This window comes from Ascaphus truei, chromosome 12 (assembly GCF_040206685.1).
Source record: "Ascaphus truei isolate aAscTru1 chromosome 12, aAscTru1.hap1, whole genome shotgun sequence".
Classification (NCBI taxonomy): domain Eukaryota; kingdom Metazoa; phylum Chordata; class Amphibia; order Anura; family Ascaphidae; genus Ascaphus; species Ascaphus truei.
In genome coordinates, this window is record NC_134494.1 from 31,048,058 (window position 1) to 31,070,595 (window position 22,538).

At 38.6% G+C, this 22,538-nt stretch overlaps 1 protein-coding gene across 1 annotated transcript in view; it reads left to right on the forward strand.

The window, feature by feature from the left end:
* Nucleotides 1-1,024: 1,024 nt before the first annotated feature.
* Nucleotides 1,025-22,538, forward strand: part of SLC17A6 (solute carrier family 17 member 6) — a 39,092-nt gene continuing 17,578 nt past the window's right edge. Inside the window, exons 1-4 of the mRNA XM_075567219.1 lie at nucleotides 1,025-1,888; nucleotides 4,642-4,894; nucleotides 7,582-7,700; nucleotides 20,000-20,114. Coding sequence (XP_075423334.1) covers nucleotides 1,803-1,888; nucleotides 4,642-4,894; nucleotides 7,582-7,700; nucleotides 20,000-20,114 — 573 coding nt within the window. The 5' untranslated portion in view covers nucleotides 1,025-1,802. The remainder of the gene's footprint in view (nucleotides 1,889-4,641; nucleotides 4,895-7,581; nucleotides 7,701-19,999; nucleotides 20,115-22,538) is intronic.

Consider the following 22,538-nt stretch of genomic DNA (forward strand, 5'->3'; position numbering starts at 1 on the left):
GGCCGCATGGAGCCGCAGCAACAACAGAAAAAGTAGACCGCTGCGGCTCAGAGGACAGTAAAAGCTGCGGCAGCCTGCGGGAGGGGTCGGTTCTTCTGAATGGCACCTCCCATGGAGAGATTTTCCGTTGCTGGGGGATGCCACAGTCAGGGTTCTGCGTTTTCCTCCCGCAGAGTGAACAGTTAGTGTGGCTAAATCTGTAATCTGAACACCTTCAGCAGGGGGGGGTTAAAGAGGCCCTGCAACCGCGAAGTGTAACCCTTTGTTTTGCCCACAAGAGGGCAACCTTGTCAAGAGTTTGCTCTGTAGGTTGCATTTACCACGTTGGTTTGTGTCCCACTCTCAGCAGCGTGTATGCAATGTAAATGACTGATGGTACGAATATATGTACTTCCATGCTAATCTTTTTAGGTCAAATAATCAGTTACAATTAAGCTAATTCGGAAGTTCCCTGCAATTTCCCAGCCACGCATTCTTTCTTGTGTCACCTACAGTATTAAGAAACCAACCAACCGAATACACCATGACGTCATGCTACTGTAGGAAAGTGACAGTGGACACAAATAACTTGTTAGTTTTAGTTCCAGTATCTACTATATAAAAAAAAAACATGCTTTTATTTTTTTTTAAATATTGTAAAATAGAAGAAAAAAAATGCCAAAATGAACAATTCTATACGAAAACCACCAAATGGTTGTACATTTTTTTACGTGCCTTTTCATTGTAATTAAATATTAGCTGTGCATAATGCAAAATTCTTACATATTCAAATGCAGAATTTCCCTAGGCCTAGAATACAAAGTATAATAGAAATGCGGCTGTTTGAAGATATGATAAACAATAGGGACAGAATATAGCAATATAACATAACATTATATCAGGCTATAAAATATGTAAGACACAAAATCGAAATGTGAGGAGGGAGGGGGGGGGGAGTAACTTGTACCAGTTGTTGTTTTTTTTTTTTTTTTTCCTTTTTAATAAACTAGCACTCATTCTCAACCTCATCCTCTGAAAATCTAGATTAAGCTGATGACAGCCTTCCCTTGGTTTCCATAGCATCCACACTCAAGAGCTTGAGAATCAAATCAGTGCTGGCTGGTCCGCCCAATTCCCTTGGAAAGTTAGGAGTGGAAGGGAGCAGTAGAGGCTGTTCCCTTCTGCCTGGACTTGTCCGTGGTGCTGAAACACACAGCAACAAACTGGGACTGTAGTGCAAAAGGATTGAGCTGTCAGTTGAAGATCTTTAACTCAATTAGTCATTGAGCGCCAAAAATCTCACCTAGATCAGATTTTAAATACATTCAGTGATCAAAGGTAGATGGGGAGCAAACACCATTTTTTAATAATCCAATGAAATGGCTGCACTTTGTATCAAGGAAAAAAAAAGGGAATAAGCTATATACTAGATGAGGATTTTGCCTCTTGGAAATAATTGTTGGTCTCTTGTGAAATACAAATTTGTGCTACAACTTTGTATTGCTGCTGTTACTGCTCAAAATCTACAGTTTGTGGAGGCAACCGTGATGTAAAATGGATTTTTAAGCCGCCAGAGGACCAACGCACACTGTTCTGTAACAATCATGACACTGACTGCACCTACAGGGAGAGGAGTCCACACTGCCAACAACACTTTCTAACTGAGCGAGTCTCCATTCTTGGGCTTCTCTTTTACTATCTCTTTGTAGACTTTAAATATAGCTTTTTTTTCACATAGGATTTAATACCACTATGTGCAATTGCTGTTCTTTACATCCTACCATATAACGAGAAGAAAACAGCAAGTGCCACCTGAAGCAATAATGAATTTCATTAAAAAAAGGGTTTTCACCTCTGGCAAAGAAGGGTTGAAAAATTTTGCTGGGAAATCACTTGGTCAACTTTACAGGTATTTATGTTTCGGCTCATTTGCTTGTATGTAATTGGAAGTGTCATAAATATATCTGAAATGGGTAGCTCTACTTGGGCATCTGCTGGTCTCCATAGCAGCAGATTTGTTTTTTTTGGTTAGTTAATGATGGGTATTATAAACATATATATTTGTATTTTATTTTTTTCTAGCCACTACATAATCTACATCTGTTCCTCTCATATGTATCAGTTGTGTGGGGATATCATTTAATGAGTACAACATTCTATGTTTGAAAGTGTTTATTTATTTTTTTAATGATTTATTTAAAGGGTTTTTTTCACAAACTCAAACCTGTAAAGATGAGAAGAAGACACGTATTTATTTCATTGACGGAATCCCGGGTGGAACCTGCCTTTGCCGCTGAATATATAAATAATTAATAAAGACACACGTCGACTTTCAGCAATGACGAAAACGTACATTTTGGCCCCTTTATTTTAGATTATGGGGAAACCATTCAATTGCTTCTAATAAAAACCCACAACAACAAAAATGTTAAGCATACAAACCGCTACATGTTATTATAATGATGTTATAAATGGTTGATATTTTTAACACATTTTACTTTTGAATTTTATTGCGTTTTGGTATTTCACTTTTTCTCCATACCATACAGTATTCAATTGTTATTTTTTTTTCTTGACCACAGTCTGACAACAAGTATCGTTAGTTAGGAAGGTTTTATATTAATTATCTGTGATGAGGTATTTGTCAAATAATCAATCGGCTTTAATGCTAGTAAAGCATTAGGTGACAAAGTAATTTAAAGCTATGTCATTCATTTTATATTAAACATAAAGATACTGGCTGTAATAATTTTGCAAAGGATTCTTTTCAAATGTTGCTATAATGTAACAGTACGCAACTATAAATAATATACTGAAATGTCTAGTTTAAAGGATATAAATATTTAACTTGCACAGTTTATATACTTGAATAATGCAAAGTTTTCATCTTATTCAATTTATTTTATAAAGGAGGGTGTAGCTAAAAAAATGTTCAAACCAATATCTTTCACATTTAATGACATTTCCTGAAAAGAAATAAACATTCACAAAAATATCAAATTTGCAATAGGATATGATGCAGTCGTAAGAGCCAATGGTAGTAAGAATGCTGTTGGAAAAAACACGTATTAAATAGAATTACACTTGTGTTATGACGTAGTCCAAAAACTAATGCAATAAATGACATATGTGCAAGCTCAGAAATATTTTTAGCAAACGTAAACGGATTTATAAACGATCAACTTTAATCAAGGAAAGAATTGAAAAATACGTTTACTGTCTAATGTTTAGTATTGTTTTTTCCCCATTTAAATTACATTTGTGATTCAGGTTTTAATCATTCTTATCAACAACAAAAAACACAGTATGTGCGAATAAAATATCTCCAAATATTATCATTTGAAAACACTAAAATCTTGTTTTTTTTTGTTTTTTTAGGAATACACTCTGCTAAAACATTAAAGTATTTAAAACATTTATTTTCACAAAAATATAATAGTACATTTGTGTATAAATCAGGATTTTTTTATGCACTGAAATTAAAATACAATATTTTTTATATGTATCGGTGTATGTGATATTATTTATATAGAACATATATTATTTGAACCTCTCCACATTTGAGCAGTTTATTGATCAAATAAATTCATAAATATGTACATTTTTATGTATTCTTGATAATGGTAAAAATATATTTCTTAAATACCAGCAAACTTAACTTTGAAACACTGCAATAACTGATACATATTTATCATTGTGTGTGTCACACAATAATATTTTAAAGTTAAATATTCATTTCTATGAAATCATTTTTAATTATGAATTTAGTTTCTGAATGTTGACCACTTACTTGAGAACACACTGATGCTTTACAGTGTCTACTTATAGGAAGATGTTAAGAGAGAAAATAATTTTATCCCCAGAATAGTGAACAACTAATTTTGTGAGGTTTCAACAATAATTCTATAAGAAATTATAACATTTTTTGAAGATATATTTGGGATCTTTCTTTCTAAGGCACTCAATTCTACAGCACCGTGTATACCTACAAAAAGGGGAGCATTTAATAAGTCTTTTAAGCTTTTACTTTTATTTTGAGACAGATATACATTTGCAAAATCCTATATAAGCAGTGCCAGACTTATGGATAAGCTAACTAAGCAACAGCTTAGGGTCTCACAAAAATGGAAACAAATGAATGCATTTCAGGTTTTAAAATCGGATGATAAATAAAGATATGGGAAAAAGAAGATTCTCTGTAAATATGGACAATTTTGTTCAAATATGACCCCAAGCATCTCAAGTGCATCGAAAGTGACATGTTGTAGCTTATCATTTGATAACATCCTCAATTAATTTGCTCTTCAAAAATCACGAAAGAACATGTTTTAATATTAAAATGAATGTGATGTGCAAACACTGTTTCATTTTAGCTTCACACCGTCATCTTTGTATATAAGACGCTAGTATAATGCTGTCATTCGTTTCATGTTTATATTTTCAATGGTCCCTTCGGTCAGAATAATAAATCTATTCCTCGTTTTTGGGGCCTCTTAAACTTGACATAGCTTAGAGCCTCAGAAGGTCAAAGTCCGGTAATAATATAATTATTACTTTAAAAAAAAAATATATATATATATAAAAAAAACACTAATCTACAGAAATTAACATTATGGTCCAATGTGGAGCAATTTAATAACTGAATTGTTTGCTTTTGGGAAGGGTTTTAGAGAAAAAGAACAAACCAGGTGAGACCATTGAGCTCACGGAAGATGGGAAACCCCTGGAGGTGTCTGAGAGAAGAACCCCGATGTGTGACTGTAGCTGTTTTGGGTTACCCCGGAGGTATATCATCGCCATTATGAGTGGGCTCGGGTTCTGCATCTCTTTTGGGATTCGCTGTAATCTGGGAGTGGCCATTGTGGACATGGTTAATAACAGCACCATCCATCGAGGAAACACCGTTATCAGAGAGGTGAGCATGTCTTTACAATCAAGCGTTCTTCATTTCCCCTTCCATCCACCATTCCATCAACATGGAATAAGTGTGTAACCCCTTCCCTGCAAGAGGTGGTTATCAGTTTTGGCAGCCAAGCGGTTTGTTACCAACAGTTATGTTTAGTATCAAAGTTGTACACTCGGGATCATTAAATAACTAAATGGAATCTCTGAGTTTAAAGGGTACAATATATTAAGATACAAATAAACCCAATACACATAAATAGATTCCTATGTTAAACCAGTAAAAACTCCTTTTATAATCTCATGAATTGAGCTAAATCTACTGTTAAATGTACAGTTTCTTTATAACAAGTATTTATAGTTATTTTATAGAAATCTCTGTTATGCCTGTAGCAATATACACACACACACACACACACACACACACACACACACACACACACACACACACACACACACACACACACACACACACACACACACACACACACACACACACACACACACACACACACACACACACACCCCCCCCCCCCCCCCCCCCCCCCTCTGTGGGAAAAAGAAAGTACATCCTCCTTGAATTCTATGGTTTTACATATCAGGACATAATAACAATCATTACATACAACTGCAGATGAACAACAACACATGACATATTACACCGTGTCATGATATATTTATCAAAAATAAAGCCAAAATGGAGAAGCTGTGTGTGAAAAACAAAGTACTCCCTTACTGCTTCCATAGGAATTAAGATGCTAAGTAGCAGACAGGTGCTGATAATCAAATTCCCTTGATTAATTGATCATCAGCAAGTGTGACCACCTCTATAAAAGCCGAAAGTTGTAGCCGTTAGCTGGTCTGGAGCATTCAGGTGTGTGTTAACACAATGCCAAGGAGGAAAGACATCAGCAATGACCATAGAGAAGCAATTGTTGCTGCCCATCAATCTGGAAAGGGTTATAAGGCCATTTCCAAACAATTTAAAGTCCATCATTCTACAGTGAGAAAGATTATTCAAAAGTGGAAAACATTCAAGACAGTTGGCAATCTTCCCAGGAGTCGACATCCCAGCAAATTCACCCCAAGGTCAGACCGTGCAATGCTCAGAGAAATTGCAAAAAAAACAAGAGTTACATCTCAGACTCTACAGGCCGCAGTTAGCATGTTAAATGTTAAAGTTCATGACCGTACAATTAGAAAAAGACTGAACAAATATGGGTTGTTTGGAAGGGTTGCCAGGAGAAAGCCTCTTCTCTATAAAAAGAACATGGCTGCACGGCTTAGGTTTGCAAAGTTGCATCTGAACAAACCACAAGACTTCTGGAACAATGTCCTTTGGACAGACGAGACTAAAGTGGAGATGTTGGGCCATAATGCACAGCGCCACGTTTGGCGAAAACCAAACACAGCATATCAGCACAAACACCTCATACCAACTGTCAAGCAGGGTGGTGGAGGGGTGATGATTTGGGCTTGTTTTGCAGCCACAGGACCTGGGAACCTTGCAGTCATTGAGTCGACCATGAACTCCTCTGTATACCAAAGTATTCTAGAGTCAAATGTGAGGCCATCTGTCCAACAGCTAAAGCTTGGCCGAAATTGGGTCATGCAACAGGACAATGATCCCAAGCACACCAGCAAATCTACAACAGAATGGCTGAAAAAGAAAAGAATCAAGGTTTTGCAATGGCCCAGTCAAAGTCAAGACCTCAACCCGATTGAAATGCTGTGGCGGGACCTTGAGAGAGCTGTGCATAAACAAATGCCCGCAAACCTCAATGAACTGAAGCAACTTTGTAAAGAAGAGTGGGCCAAAATTCCTCTACAACAATGTGAGAGACTGATAGTCATACAGAAAACGATTACTTCAAGTTATTGCTGCTAATGATGGTTCTACAAGCTATTGAATCATAAGGTGTACTAAGTTTTTCACACATGGCTTCTCCATTTTGGCTTTATTTTTGTTAAATAATGACACGGTGTAATATGTCATGTGTTGTTGTTCATCTGAGGTTGTATTTACCTGATTTTAAGACCTGCTAAGGAACAGATGATTATTATGTCCTAATATGTAAAACCATGGAATTCAAAGAGAGGGTGTACTTTCTTTTTCACATGACTGTGTGTGTGTGTATGTATATATATATATATATAGATATATATATATATCTATATATATATATATATATACACATATACATACGTGTATTTAGTAGAGAATCCATATTTATACAGTGTATCCAAATGTATAAAATATAAAAAAAATAGTACATTCACTACATATAAAAAAATGTATGTATAGTTTAAAAAATGCATATATTCTCTCTCTCTCTGTGTGTATGTGTGTATATATATACACACACACACACACACACACACACACAGTATGCATGTGTGTGTTCATTTATAGTCTAATACACACACACAGATATACAGTACTTTGTGTGTCTACAGTATATATAATATATATATAGCATGTCCTATAAAATCATGCATAGGAAGAGTAGATATTGTGAAGTACAAAATATTTTTAGCTACTGTGCATCCCCTTTCTCTGCATTCCTTTACATGTATCCATTTTTTCTTACTTTTCCACCTGTTCACATTTGAGGGGCCCTCACGTGTTAAATCGAGGCCGAATTTATGATAAAATATACATATTTTATACTCAAAACATTTAAAATTGTTTTTCTGCAGAAAGCCAAATTTGACTGGGATCCGGAGACCGTTGGTCTGATCCATGGCTCGTTCTTTTGGGGTTACATAGTGACTCAAATCCCTGGAGGATATATAGCATCCAGATTAGCAGCAAACAGGTACAGTTCAGTAAATACCTGACATATAAACTGAAGGGGCCAAAAAGTACAATTGCTAAAATATAAATTGCATTCTTCATCTGTTATCTCCTTTGTAAACCGGCATTTTAATTTTCACAGCCATTTCAGTACAATCCACTGGACATATAAAATACTATGGTACAGTTTGCACTTTACACACTATTTAGAGTCGCTGTGTATATAAATATGCAAACAAGTATGTTCAAATTGCTTTGTTGTATTAAGTTAACAATGAAGAGGTTCTGTATAAGTTAATTCCTTGTTGCATTACTGATCCATTTTCAGCGAAACACGCAAGAGTTCTAAATAGAGCCCAATCTTCCACTATAGTGAGCACAGGGTACATGCAGCCTGCGCACAATAGAGTATTACAGATGGTGCATGCAGGGCGTACACCTCCGTTTCTATGGTGTCTGGCAATAATTCCATCTCCCAGGGTGTGATTCCACCTGTTAATTAGATCTACTGAGGATTGAGCATGCATTATGCATTCTGATCCCTCTGTAATAACATTGGCTTTCTGTACAGTGGGTACCAGAAGGACAGGCTTTGTGTCACCGCCACTCTGTATGACAGAACTGTCAATCTGATACCAGAGATAATATAGAATGTATCACGCCAAAGAATCTTATCAAGGAAAAGCAATATAATTTCCATGCCACACTTCTGTGTCTTTATTGATAGCTGTACAATTATTTGCTGCAGTGATGACTCCCTACCTCTTATCCATGAAATTCATCACCAACACTCCTTGCCCACTTCAACTGTGGATGGTATTCAAGTGATGGTCTGCAATGTTTTGCATGCCCTTCCAACTGAAGTGTTTGAATAATACATGGAATCCTTCATTTAAAAAAAATTCTATATTTTCATACATACAATAAGATCCCTGTGTATTGACCCCTTAGAGCTTTGGACATGTACCTTGGTTTACTTATATCAAGAATCCCCACTGAATATTATGGTTACTTACGAGTGTGGTGTTCATGCAGACATTGCCATATAAAAGTGTATTTTTTGCTGATTGTAAAATATTTTATTCTACGTTGGGGTATATTTTGAATTTCTTGCACATGACCACATCATATGAGAGCATTATACACGGCAGGAATAGCAGCATAAAAGTCGGTATAATTATTCCCTGCGATGAAGAGTTTGCAATCTGATTATTATGCTAGGGGACATACACTAATACATTGGAAACCTAATTCCACAGCAGAGAGGGCACTTGCATGTGGTGACAGTGTTGAAGTCATTGTCCATTGTTTCTGCTGGAATGCTTGAGACGCTGGGCGTTTGAATCGAGCCTAAAAGACAATAGAATTCGCTCACCGTATGGGGAGGGAGTAGCAGAGATACAGTAACTTGCAGAATTCATCAAAGATATTATATTCCAGAAATGGTCTGCTTTCGGGATATATAGTTGTCGGACACATACATGCTTATTTAGATTTTAACAACATATTTTTCTTCTTTTAAACAAGAAATGTCTTGAATTTGTTTGTTTTTATACCAGCAGTGCTCAGTATAGCACCTATAAAGGCCAGACATGCAATGAATTGCCTTGTAATCACATTCTGCTTTTATATATAGCAATGCCCATCTGCAGCGAGGACATTAATTAACTTGTCTATGCATGTGATGCCATTAATTTTTTTGTTAACCTCTTAAGCTTCAGAGGCCTGCAATACATTTCTTTCCATTTAAAAATGTATGTCAAGAAACTGCTACTTTTTTTTCTTCTTCTTCTCCCCGTTGCCTGGTATCTGTCAGGTATCTATCTCTTGGGGGGTGCAATTTATTACTTGTATTCTTTGTTTTATTTCTCATGGTAGGGAGTAGTGTTACTAAGCTGCATATACTGTATAAAGTAGGTACAGTGAAAGCTGTCAGCCTTTGAACACAACCCCCAAGTATTTTTAGCCTGGTTTTGTAATGTAACTAAACTAATTGATCACACCAGAAGACTCGGGAGGGTGGGACTTCAATAAGACTTGGACATAAGTCATGTTCAATGTTCTCTCATACTAAATTCACTACTATGCATCAGCATCAACTGGAAGAGGTTTACTGCAGAAATAATTGGAATGTGAAGCTTTAAATACACAATTTTGTCCCAGAAGACAGGGGGGCTCAACTCCAGTTCTCAAGCCTCCCTACCCCCCCCCCCCCCCCACAAACACGCCAGGCTTTCAGGATATCCCTGCTTCAGTAGAGGTGGATCAATCAGAGGCTCAGTCAAAGACTGAGCTTCTGATTGGGCCACCTGTGCTGAAGCAGGGATATCCTGAAGACCTGGAGGGGGACGGGGGGGGGGGGGGGGTGGCGGTGTATACCCAACTCGGGTCTTGAGGACTTGAGTTGAGCACCCTTGCCACAAGAAAGAAATCTGCATTCTTCAAAAATTCCATATTTTTAAATTAGACATAGTTATTAGATCCGTAATATTAATAATACATATAGTCATTTTATCTGTCCGGTGTTCCCGGGGGTAAAAATTGTTCTGTTCAGCTCCGAAGGTCTCCCGGCTCGGATTCTTAGGCTTTGGACATGGTCAGGCAGATGGCGCTGAGGCAGCGGACTTACCCCCGGCACCCTTTATGAGGGCGGCTTTAGGAGGTGCTTCCGCAGGCAGGCGGAAAAGACAGAACAATTTAAGTTTTGGCGTTGAGGGGAGCGGAGGGCCGGTCACGTGAGCGCTTCGCTCAATGAGGGCGAACCAGCTCAGTAGCTCAGTGACGTCACTGGCCCACCCCAAGATACGCCCCCGGACGGCGCGAGCACTAAGGCCAAGGAAAGCACCCGCTTTCCCTCAGCCTCCGCACGGCTGCAGTCTCTATGGACTCAGCCTTAGGCTGCGGCCAGCTAGGGAGCGGGCGTGGTGAAGTCACGCTCCCTGTTCGGCCGGAAGATTTGTGGCCAGCTAGGTGAGCACGCAGGGGGGCGCGGCCATGACGTCACAGAGCTGGTTCGCCCCCATTGGGCGAACCGCTCACGTGACATGCGAGCTAGAGACAAATTAAATTTTGCTTGCTTCGGCAAGCAGTTAAGCGCCAAGCAGGCGCTCGCTCACGCTGGCCACACACATTGCTGCAATGTGTTTCATCGCGGCCAGCATGAGCGCGCTCGCCCGCTCAGCGCCACCCTGGCAGCAGCCTAAACAAAAAAAGGACGCATGATTACTCAAAGCATTCTACAATAAATACCAAGGTTATCAAAGCAATATTACCTGTGATAGGGAAGGAAGAGGCAGACAATTTACATTCCACAGGAACTAACCCAAACACAAGAAGATGAATAATTGTGCAGCGTTTTAGATTCATCCCCAAAAAAGGCATGAAATTAAAAAAAAGTCTGTAGGCATAGAGTATTATTGTTACAACTTAGTCAACGTCTGCTTTTCTTTCTCATTATTTTGTTTTTGTAAGGGCAAATATGTATATTATATGTGTATTCTTTAAATAATAACCAACACTTAAATTGCACTGACTCTTTCAGCACCCCCCAGACATCCTTTGTGCATGACAATATTTATAAGGACATCAGCTCAGAAAAAAACACAATACAAATGTCATTTTCTCTAGCAGTGACATAGCGGTCTGACCTCTCTGCCTCAGGCCAGTTTTAAATTTTATTTTTTTTTGCTTTTATAAAACACCATCCCCAATATTTTTTATGGAAAATTATATTTTGTGGTTGTTTCCTTTTAATAAAGCGCTGCGGGCTGGAGCCTCAAACATCGGTTATGTCAGGACTCAATAACGTGATGTTAGCTAAAACAGAAACGCACGGTATTTTCCTTGACGTTAATGCCTACGCTAAAAGCTAATTATATTTTGAAGCCATGTCTGTTCTACCTCCCATTAGTATGGGCTTGGTGTCCCAGCAGATCTGTGCGGATTTATCTCCATATATTCTGCGTTAGTGATCCTTACGTTTCTTTACTATGATGGAGAACAGGGGGGAGGTTAATAATGCTTATTGTTTTTTTGTTAGAAAACAAGCATGGCTGAATTTTACTTTTAATTGAACGAGATCCTTTTATATCATTTTACTCTTAGGGAGTTAAGATTTCCCATCCTGGGCAGTTCATGCAACACCAATAATAAGAGGATAATTAACAACGTGTATGTAAAGCTGTCATAGGAAATGTAGGCATTACAGATAACCATGGCGCAGAATTAAGGAGCTGTAACAAATTAAATTACATGCAACACAGATGTACTTGCGTGCACCTGCTAATATACAAGAGCAGGGCGCACACATGGAGTCCCTGCAGGGCCAGACTGGGACATAACTGCTTGTTCTTTAATGCATCGCTGGCCCTGTCTGACACGGGACGGCCCCTTCTTGCCAGGCGGCACTGACGCTCACGTTGCCCCTGTTAGCTGGTGGCTCATCTGCAATTCTTTAAGCAGAAGTTTGCATCAAAACCGCAAAACAATCCTATATACCGACCGTCCATTCACCGGCGTGAGATGTAGAAGTTAGAGGATGTTAGTTAAATAATAATATATCATTAATAATAATTATAAGAATAATTAATAATAATAATAGAATATGTTCGATTCTCTGGGATCATTTTTTTCCCTCTCTATACTTTGCCCTTACAAATCTCCCGTTTCTCAAAGTGACACAAACTCTTCTGGTTAACAATCAGAGGCAGATTCTGTAAAAAATAAAAATAAAAAATCGACCATCATACAGTACATGCCGTTTTTAACGTTAAACTGATGTCGATATATAGAAGTTCGCCTATCTTGCTTTGTTTTGTGTCCGTGAAAAAAATCAGTTGCTGGAGGATTTAGGAAAGAGCGACACATAATGATGCCATGTGTTGCTTTCCCTAACGGGCACCAGATGGGTTAAATAACTGGTCTATTCAAGTTACTTCCCTTCATTCATGTACTAAAAGGTACTGCATGCAAGCCAAATATGTTGCACTCCTCACTTTTTACCCAGCGCCTACATTTCCATTGAATGTAATGTTAAGTCAACAGCAAAGGTATATAAAACAGCCCATGTAAACCCCCTGATCAATAAACACTCCCTTTGAATAGGGTCTTTTTTTTGAGCAGCAGTGGCCCTTCAGCAATTGCTTTGTCTGGTTGCACCAGCACCGCAGGGAAAGAAAAGGGGGCTTGTCTCATTGTGCTTGAGCCACACGCAGACAGCCACACGCCATATGCTCATCGGTGCTTTCGTTTTCTCTTTCGAGTAATAGAGACATTTTGGCGATTTTAATGATACACCAGGGGATTTTGTTCAATGAAAGGGAGCCTCAGCTGTGTGCCAATAATGAATGACAGACCCCCCCCCTTTTTTTTAAATTATTATTATTATTAGATTAGAAGGTGAAAGATCTGCTTCAGCATATTAATGCTCCTGAATGAAGATCATAAAAGACCTTCACTCAGAGCTCTGCTGGGCTGGTCATACGTTATTGTTAGAGAAATGGCTCCTGCAAGCTCTGACACACGTCTCCCTCTACGTGAATAATAATGTCTGGAAAACATCAATCCTAACACTCAACAGTGTTATAAACAAAGTTTGCATAAGCTCGTCAACTCACTTCCAATGCAATCTTCCGATCTATTCACTACTAATGCAATATTCCAACAGTTAGTCATTTTTTGTATCTGTGTATATTGGACAATGTGCAACAGTAACTAGAATGTCAAGATATTTGGTTATTGACCAGATTCTGATTTATAAATGAAAAATAAAAAAAAAATTGAGATTTTGACATATCAACATTTATTATTATGAAATTTATATATTTATCCATTTTATATCATAAATGTCGTATGTAATAACAAATCCGTTGTCAGTATTTTATGATGACACATTGAACGAGGCAGAAGAGCAATGGAAGGAAAAGAATGATTAGTGAACCGAATTGCACTTCATTTTGTGTCCATGTACAGTATTAAGCAGCTCGTCAACAGGAATTGGGGGAAAAAAACTGCATCCTATTTAGGAATGTTCGTGTGCAATAGGAAATATGAATGACCTTTCTGATGTCCCAGTAAAAGTCCGGTAATCGGAAGAGTTTGGGTTCCTTTACATATTTAGAAACATGATTAGCTGTGTTGTAAGGGAAGGTTTTTGGGCTAATGGTGATAGAGACCAGAAGCAGAAATCAATGGGGATTATTGTCTAAAGTAGGGGTGGTCCACTCCAGTCCTCAAGCCCCCCACATCAGGTCAGGTTTTCAGCATATCCCAGCTTCAGCACGGGTGGCTCAATCAGAGGCTCAGTATTTGACTGAGCCTCTGATTGAGCCACCTGTGCTGAAGCAGGGACTGATTGAGCCACCTGTGCTGAAGCTGGAATATCCTGAAAACCTGACCTGTTGAGGGGGCAAGGGGGGCTTTGGGGCCTGAGGGGGGAGTTGAGCACCCCATGTCTAAAGTGTCAGCAGTAATTCATGAAAGAGAGCATTTTTACCCGTTATGCTGCCCGGAGGAGCAGCCTAGCAACATGTTACTTGCAACGCATCGTAATTCCCTCCAGCTAGCAAAGGGGTGACCTTCACTAGCCCTGGAGTAAGCTAGGTGAGAGTTGTGTGTGTGCGCTTTATTGGTAATGAGCAAGGGCCCATGATTCCCAAGCTGACAGCTACACAGGTATTTTCTACAGATACTAAGGCAGTGGACAGCAGCAAGCAGAGCATTAACATTCTTCTGGCACACGTCCCTGAAAGCAGGGTATAATGCATAGGATGGGAGCCTGTTCATCATGCAGATTGTAGAAGCAGTGTTGTGTCAGGGATTTTACAGTTTTATTATTTAGCAGATTTGCCAAATAACGTACCTCTCAATGCTTAATGTTGTCTAATAACCCAGAAAAGCAAATTCTTTCTCCACCTGAAGTAATAAGGCATTTGAATGGGGAGCGACCGCCATCCGTTAACGACGACTGCCATACAATTTTACCATTTATTATTTGTATTTTTCTGGAAACTAATCGTGGCAAACCAATGCAGTCCAACATGAAACGTTGTCACCTTAAGGCAGGGGTTCTCAACTCCAGTCCTCAAGACCCACCAACAGGTCAGGTTTTCACAATGTCCCTGCTTCAGCACAGGTGGCTCAATCAGTGGCTCAGTCTTCAACTGATTGAGTCACCTGGGCTGAAGCCGGGATATCCTTAAAACTTGACCTATTGAAGTGGTCTTGAGGACTCGAGTTGAGCACTCCTGCATTAAGACATTCTATTTGATTGGTATTTGTCCACCTGCCTATCAAATGTATAATCTATAAATACATATATATATTTATAATAAAAGCGAGGCAGCCACTGTTCTTAATAAAATGAGGGCTCTATTTATTAAAGTCTCATGACTGGGAAACTGAGAGAAAAAAAAAATCTTATTCATTTCAGCAGAAATGCGTTTTCATTCATATATCCCACGCTGAATATTGGCCGCAGTTTTGCAGCGGGGCGCTCATGAATCATAGACACATTGGACTAGATATAATAAATGGATAATGAGAAAACTGAAATCGGGGAATGAAACAGAAGTGAAAGGTGTTAAATGTGACTTATAAGTAGGGTGACCAGACGTCCCGGTTTTTAGCCGTTTGTTCCGGGACCCGACTTTAATGCCCACTGTCCCGGTTTTTCTGTGCGCTAGTCACACATGTGCGATCGACGCTTGCCGGCCGCGCACATGCACATCCGGCAAGCTCCAATCGCGCCTGCGCACAAGCGGTCGGTAAATGCCGATCGTGCACGCACATAAGCGGACGGCAAACGCTAATTGTGCATGCACAGCCAGCAAGCGCTCATCTCGCATGCGCAGTCGGCGATCGTGTCTGCGCGGCATTTGTCCCAGTTTTTGCCGGAACAAAAATGGTCACCCTACTTATAAGGTAGGCTATAAAAATAAAAATCAAGAAGTTAAATAAAATGATCATGGTATTCTTTATTTCCTCCGTGTAGTGGGAAAGGAGATACTTTTGATTTGTGATGTCATTAATGACTGGGAGTATCAGGGACCGTGTATTATTACTAATCTCCCTGGATTTTGCATTTTCTGGGACAGTTAGAAAGATTAATAGTGGATTTCAGCAGATTTGATGTCCACATTTAAGTTTTAACATGAGTACTATTTAAATACTAATATTGGTGCCCTTTAAACAGGGTTTCAGCATTTACTCCCTCAGTATGGCGCAGTTTGGCATTTAATGATGCACCCTTGTGGTCAGATCTAGAGATGGGCGAATCCGCCCGCATCCGTTTACCCCGGATTTTTGCCGATGTTACCCCCCCAAAATCCGATTCGCGGTGTAAAATCCGCAAACGGATTTGGGCAGTATCAATTTGCGCAGATTAATCAAAATCCGCGATTGGAAACAACCAACGGATCGCTGAATCAGCAGATTGGATTCTACAAATCCGTCGGCGGGTAGCGGAATCCATGGAGGGTGTTGGTCATAATAAAAAAAAATCCGCATAAAGCGAATCGCCCTTTTTGACATTGATCCGCTGAAATCCGCGGACGAAAGGAACCGGACGATCCACTGCGGATCCGAAGTCGCAAAAAAATTTCGCCCATCTCTTGTCAGATCAAAAAGAACATACTGTACTAGCATATTGTATGTGGCTTGTAAATTAACGATAGCCGGCAAACCTAAATAAATCCTGGTATAAACTGAAACAGCACACATGAAGTTTAATACTACAGTATATCTTACACTGCTCCTTATACTCAGTACCTAGATAAATACTATTGTGATAAATCCAATATTTTCAGAGGCATCTCCTGGGGCCTCAGTATGCACAGGTGGAGACTTAAATGGAATAATTGATGGGGCTGAAACAGCAGACTGAAACCAACAATAATTATCCTTTCAAGCAGCCCCAGGAACATGAGGATTGTCTTAACAGCTGAGTAACTACCAGTACTAATGTATTAAGAAAATATTATATTCAGTAAAATTAGGCGGTGATCTGTGACATAAGCAATATTACCAGCAAAATAGTTTTTGGGTGTCGATTTAAGCATGTTTAAAATATTTAATCTGTTTGTTTGCTCATGAGATAATTCTGACTGTAATTATTAGGGCACTTCTGGTTTCTAAACAGTTTTATCTGCACTGTAACTCATACATAGCACATACAGTGCTTCTTAAATTATTAACTCTTTGTGCACCTCACACGCCACACATCCCATGTTGTTGACTATATTAATGTTTTGTTTCCTCTTCTTTCTATGCAGTGGAGGAAATTCATGTCAGTACACAATTGGTAGTGTGTGTGATTATATATATATATATATATATATATATATATATATATATATATTATATATATATATATACACAATAGTTTGAGAGATATATATATATATATATCTCTCAAACTATTGTGTATATATATATATATATATATAATATATATATACATATATATTGTATATACTATTGTGTATATATATAATATATATATATAATTTTTTTTCAAAAATAGATATAAGGTTGTATGTACCAACCAATCCCTAACAAGAAGCACACTTGTTGGTGCACACCAGGGCTATTTAAAACTTAACATTAATATTCCTACGATTAATATAAGTCTACACGTGCAAATAAGATTAACATATATTTATTGTAGTTATTTATTGTTTAAAAAGTATACCAGGAGGTAAGGTGAAAATGCTGCTGCTGCTTGCTCGGCAATAATGAAACAGGGCTGAACTCCAATATTAATTGTCATGGGGAATCAATTATATATAAAATTCATATGGCAATGTGGTTGTGTGCCTAACAACCAAGTATATTATTATTTGTAGCCTCTTGGTTGTTGGTTCCCTTTTATATCTTTAATCTCTAAATGTTCATCATTCTTAGACTACCAAAACAACATCCATGTGATATAGAATTAATGCGTTATGGGGGTTGTGGTCAGTAGCACAGCATACCATATTAGTCACCATCAATTAGATAATTAGTTGAAAATTAATTGTTGGACCAAATAATGCTAATTCCCACACAAGAATATATACCTTTGGAGTATAGCAGGCTAACTAGATATAAAAGTCATGACTGTCATAGCGCAGCTCTAACATCACTGCATATTTTGACTCCTAATCTGTATGGTATATATATATAGATAATGAATAGGTGTGAAATGATTGTAAAATACCTGATATATATTATAATGATCAACGCAAGTGATGGTGAGTGGTATGTAGGATTAATCCTGTGACAGCTGACCCCCCAACACTGCAAAATGTTGTATCCCCACACTCAAATATATTGTAGGGTGTAATAGACAAATACTTAATTGAAAAGTCTATCTATATGATATGGGATGCAACTAATAGAAGAATACTGTCACCACATTGAGAGTGCAGGTTCGTTACATACTAAGCTTTCAATCATAACGAATCTCCCAAATATTGCCGTAATGCACACAGCGGTGCTTTCGGATATCCAGCTATATCCTGGTAGGTGGTACACTACACAGTATTCAATGTATTGCAGGTGGATTAGCGCTGTACCCGATTTCATAAAGCTAATCTTGTTGCATAAATGAACTGCCATATACAGCCTTATGAGCCCCCCAATTGTAAAGATATCCAACATTATATATAATATACAGTGGTTGACAAATCACCAAAAAATCTACTCGCCACACAAAAAAAAATCTACTCGCCACCTAGTACCAAACGTGTGCTGCTTGGGCCAATATTTACTCGCCCGGGGGTTAAATCCACTCGCTCGGGGCGAGCAAATGTATAGGTTTGTCGAACACTGTATATATATATATATATATATATATATATATATATATATAAAATATTGGATATCTTTACAATTGGGGGGCTCATAAGGCTGTATATGGCAGTATATATATATATATATATATATATATATATATATATATATATATAATATATATTGTGGGACCTGCTGATAGGGTCTATACCTTGACGTGGTTGCAGGCTTGAAATGTTTTGGCCAAAGTATTTAACTAAATGACCCATACTTATGAGAAGAACCAACAGAGAAAAGATAGATAGTAATGGACTCAATAGTTTGATAGACTGGATGCAACATTGGGGCTCTCTTGTCTTTCTGTGTTTGCTATCTGATTCCAAATGACTCAGGGGGAAGGTGAGTCACAGTAGTTATGGCATTGGTGTGCAACAGATGGCCCCGGATTCACCATGCCAAAACATATGTATAATTGGACAAGTCTGTTCAGTGCTAGGTTTTAAATTGGGAAAGAATATACAAAAGCTCGGGTGCTGCTGAAGCTAACTTTGTATCCTTTTTACTGTTAAAGAATGAACATCTCCCCTGGTTCAGTTTTGAGAATATACACAAAGCCCATCATGGGACCATGATATGGCAGAACTGTATATCCTTTGTAACATATTATTAAATGATAATGTTGTATTGTATTTAAATGTCAATAACTCGGTAGAAACAAGGATCCTCCATGCTAGTTTATTCCGTGCAATGGTTAAGGTTCAGGCAAATAAATTCCTTGTGATACTTTGCCTGTCTCCACAACTGATGGAATTATATTGTTAGTGATGTTCCAAAATAGATAGCACCATTACTGAAAAATCCTTAGAAATCTAAAATAGGTTTCTACTACTGTGAAGTATTAGAACTACTGTATGTTTTGTGCTAAACGAATGTGTAGAATACTTTTGGTAATATTGAGATATGTAAATTTAGAGGAGACATACCCTATCTGGCATACACCTAACATCAAAGCCGCCCCCCCCCCCCTCTCCAAACCTATTGGGCCTTACTCCACGCTAGCATCTCCTAACATCCTCACCCCCATAGGTTAATGGAACCATCTGAGTGGCTGGACCATACTTCACCCTGAGGCACACCCAATCCCACAACGAGCAGCCACTTTACCTTCCGTTCCAACATTGCCCCTTCCTGCCTCTATTTTATAAGCGCTCATGAGTAGGGCCCTCAATTTTATTTAGTATCTTGTTTGCCCTTATTTGGTATGTCATTCTATTTACATAAAATACATAACACTGTACCCCAATTGTACTGCGCTGGGGAATATGTTGGCACTTTACAAATAAATCATAATAATCATTTGCTCCCATGCAGCAGATCTCATGCAAGTGTGAAGAACCCAGGGTCAAAACCAACATACCCCTTCTCTGCTCTATGCCCAGGATAGAGCAGGCCTTATACTTCGTTTGCTGTCCCAGCAACTTAACTTTATATTATGTTACAACAAACTTGATGTGATCATTAAAATGTTTTTTTGTTTGTTCCAAATTCTAGGGTGTTTGGTGCTGCTATAGTGCTCACCTCGATTCTAAACATGCTAATACCATCGGCCGCTAGAGTTCACTATGGATGCGTGATCTTTGTAAGGATTTTGCAAGGCCTTGTAGAGGTATGGAAATAGTTCATATGTTTTGTATATTGTAAATGGTTTATTACTCTTATCCCTCATTATATATCTACTATTTATCCAAGCGGTTTGTGCATACATTTCCTACATATGCGTGTAACCCCTCTTTAAGAGTGTCACATCAAAGTGTAATTACATTATGTGCAGGTGGTGCTCACGGCCTCTCATACCTTCTCAGGGTGTTGACATCTGGCTGGTGGTGTAAGCAGTTGGTGGAATAAAGGGTGCCAGGAACTTTATTTAGACTAACAGATTCTCTTTATTTCTTAGTCGCACATACTTCTTCTCTGGGTGCTCAGGCAGCTTCCCAATGAGGCACATGGCTTGTCGCCTTTCCATACGTTATTGATGGATAATAGGCAATCCCTTGCAATATTAAACGTGAGGCTTTCCAGCCATCTACCAGGACTCTGTGCGTTGGATGCCCCTTACAGTATATCAAGGCTCCCATTAGCTGTCATCATGTGCATGTCCCTGCTAGTCCCTGCTTTGGCTGGCTAGTGTGCTATACTCAGAGTTACCAACAGGTGTGGCACTCTCATGGGTCCCTGATCAATGAATCCCCTGCCATGGGTGCCATGCACATCCTCTTTAGAAAAATGTAGAATGCACCTGACCATGCATTATTAGTGGCCCTTCTTAGATCAGGGACATTTTTACCGAACTGCAAAATAATAAAGGTAACCATACTCACTACAAGAAGTTACACATTTAAAACAGACATTGTGTACAGTGAGGCTCCTCTCATCTTATCTTCCAGGAACCTAAAGGTTCTAGAAGCTTCTACAGCTCTATTTATACCCCTTCTGTGATGTAATATTGCCTGCCCCTGTAACTGGGCAGAATTAGGACAGGCTCAGCTTACTGTATGATGAGTCACTCTAGATTGTATTGTATGTCTTTATTTATATAGCTCCATTAATGTACATAGCGCTTCACAGTAGTAATAGATCAGGTGATACTTCAAGCATATTCTAGAATCTAGGAGTGGCTAAGCAGCTGCCTATACACTTCGCAACATTTACATCCTGACTAACTTGCAAACTTTATAAAGGGCCCTCACTAGGATTAAGTCTCTAACTCCCTGTTAACCATGTTAAGTGAAAATAGTAATCCCAAAGGGCTGTTATACATGGTATACCCATATACATCCTTACCGGGGTGCCTGATCGTTACCATACTTCCAATTTTTCCACTTCTAGCATATTCTTTATTATGAAAAACAGAAATCTCTTTAATAATAAACAAGCCTAGAAAACGTTGCATGTCCATCCCATAGCAGAAGGCTAATGGTGGTTCTCAACAAGGGGTTAGGGTACCCCTTGGGGTTTGCGAGTGGTCTCCAAGGGGGTCGCCAGAAAAACATATTTAATGACAGATACCAGGCAATATAGTGAGTTCCTGGGTCTGTGTAGGGACTTTGCACTTAGTAAGGCCCCAAAGTGCACGTTAACCTGGATGGTGTAGCTATCAATTACAGCAGGAGCTGCCTAAGTCTCTCCCCACAATGCTTTGCAGCCACAACTGCAAGGCATTTGTGGGGCAAGACTTTGGCAGTTCCCATAGTAATTGACAGCTACTGTATACCTCCCAAGCTACCTGTACACATGGCAGTTCAGTTTGGGCCTTATTAAGCATGTGTTCGTGCCATGCGCTCAGGACCCTATACTGCCTGGGATCGGTCAAACTATTTTATTGGCAATAGTGTGATAAATAGGGAATGCGATTTATTAATTAGGGTTTCACAGAACAAATATTTTCTACCAGGGGGTTCACAATGGAAAAAAGGTTGGAAACCTCTGGTCTTCATTACAACTGAATGTCCTGAGTTGGTAATTTTGGCCTTAAAGCGTACCTTTACTATTGGGAACCCAAGAGCTGCAGCTTAATAGTGTGACCCCATTGGGACTGTATATCACAATTAAATTTTTTTTTAAAAATTATAAAAATGAATAGTACAATGTTGTCAGGTCAAATGCAACCAATTTCTATGATACATATTAAAATTCCGTGATTGAATCATTCTTTGAAATAGAGTAATTTACTTTCTACCGGTGTAGCTTACATATAACGAATTTGTACTGTTTATTTGCTAAGCCCCTACTTAACATATTAGGCAGTTTTAGAACCATGAAGAATATAGTTAACTGAAGTCAACAGGGATTTTTTCCCCGAAAACGTCCAGCTTCGGCTGATATAGAATAAACCCATTAGACTTCAATTGAATCCTTTTTGGAAGCTGTAATTTCAGTTAATGTGAGTTACAGTATGCTTAGCATGAGAGAGCCGTGAAATAATAGGTGTTTCTTCTTACAGTTATAAAAGAAGAAGTGGGCAGAGGATCTATTTATGACTAAGAAAAAAGTATTATCGCAGTGTAGCTACAAAATGACCAAATACTTTGAT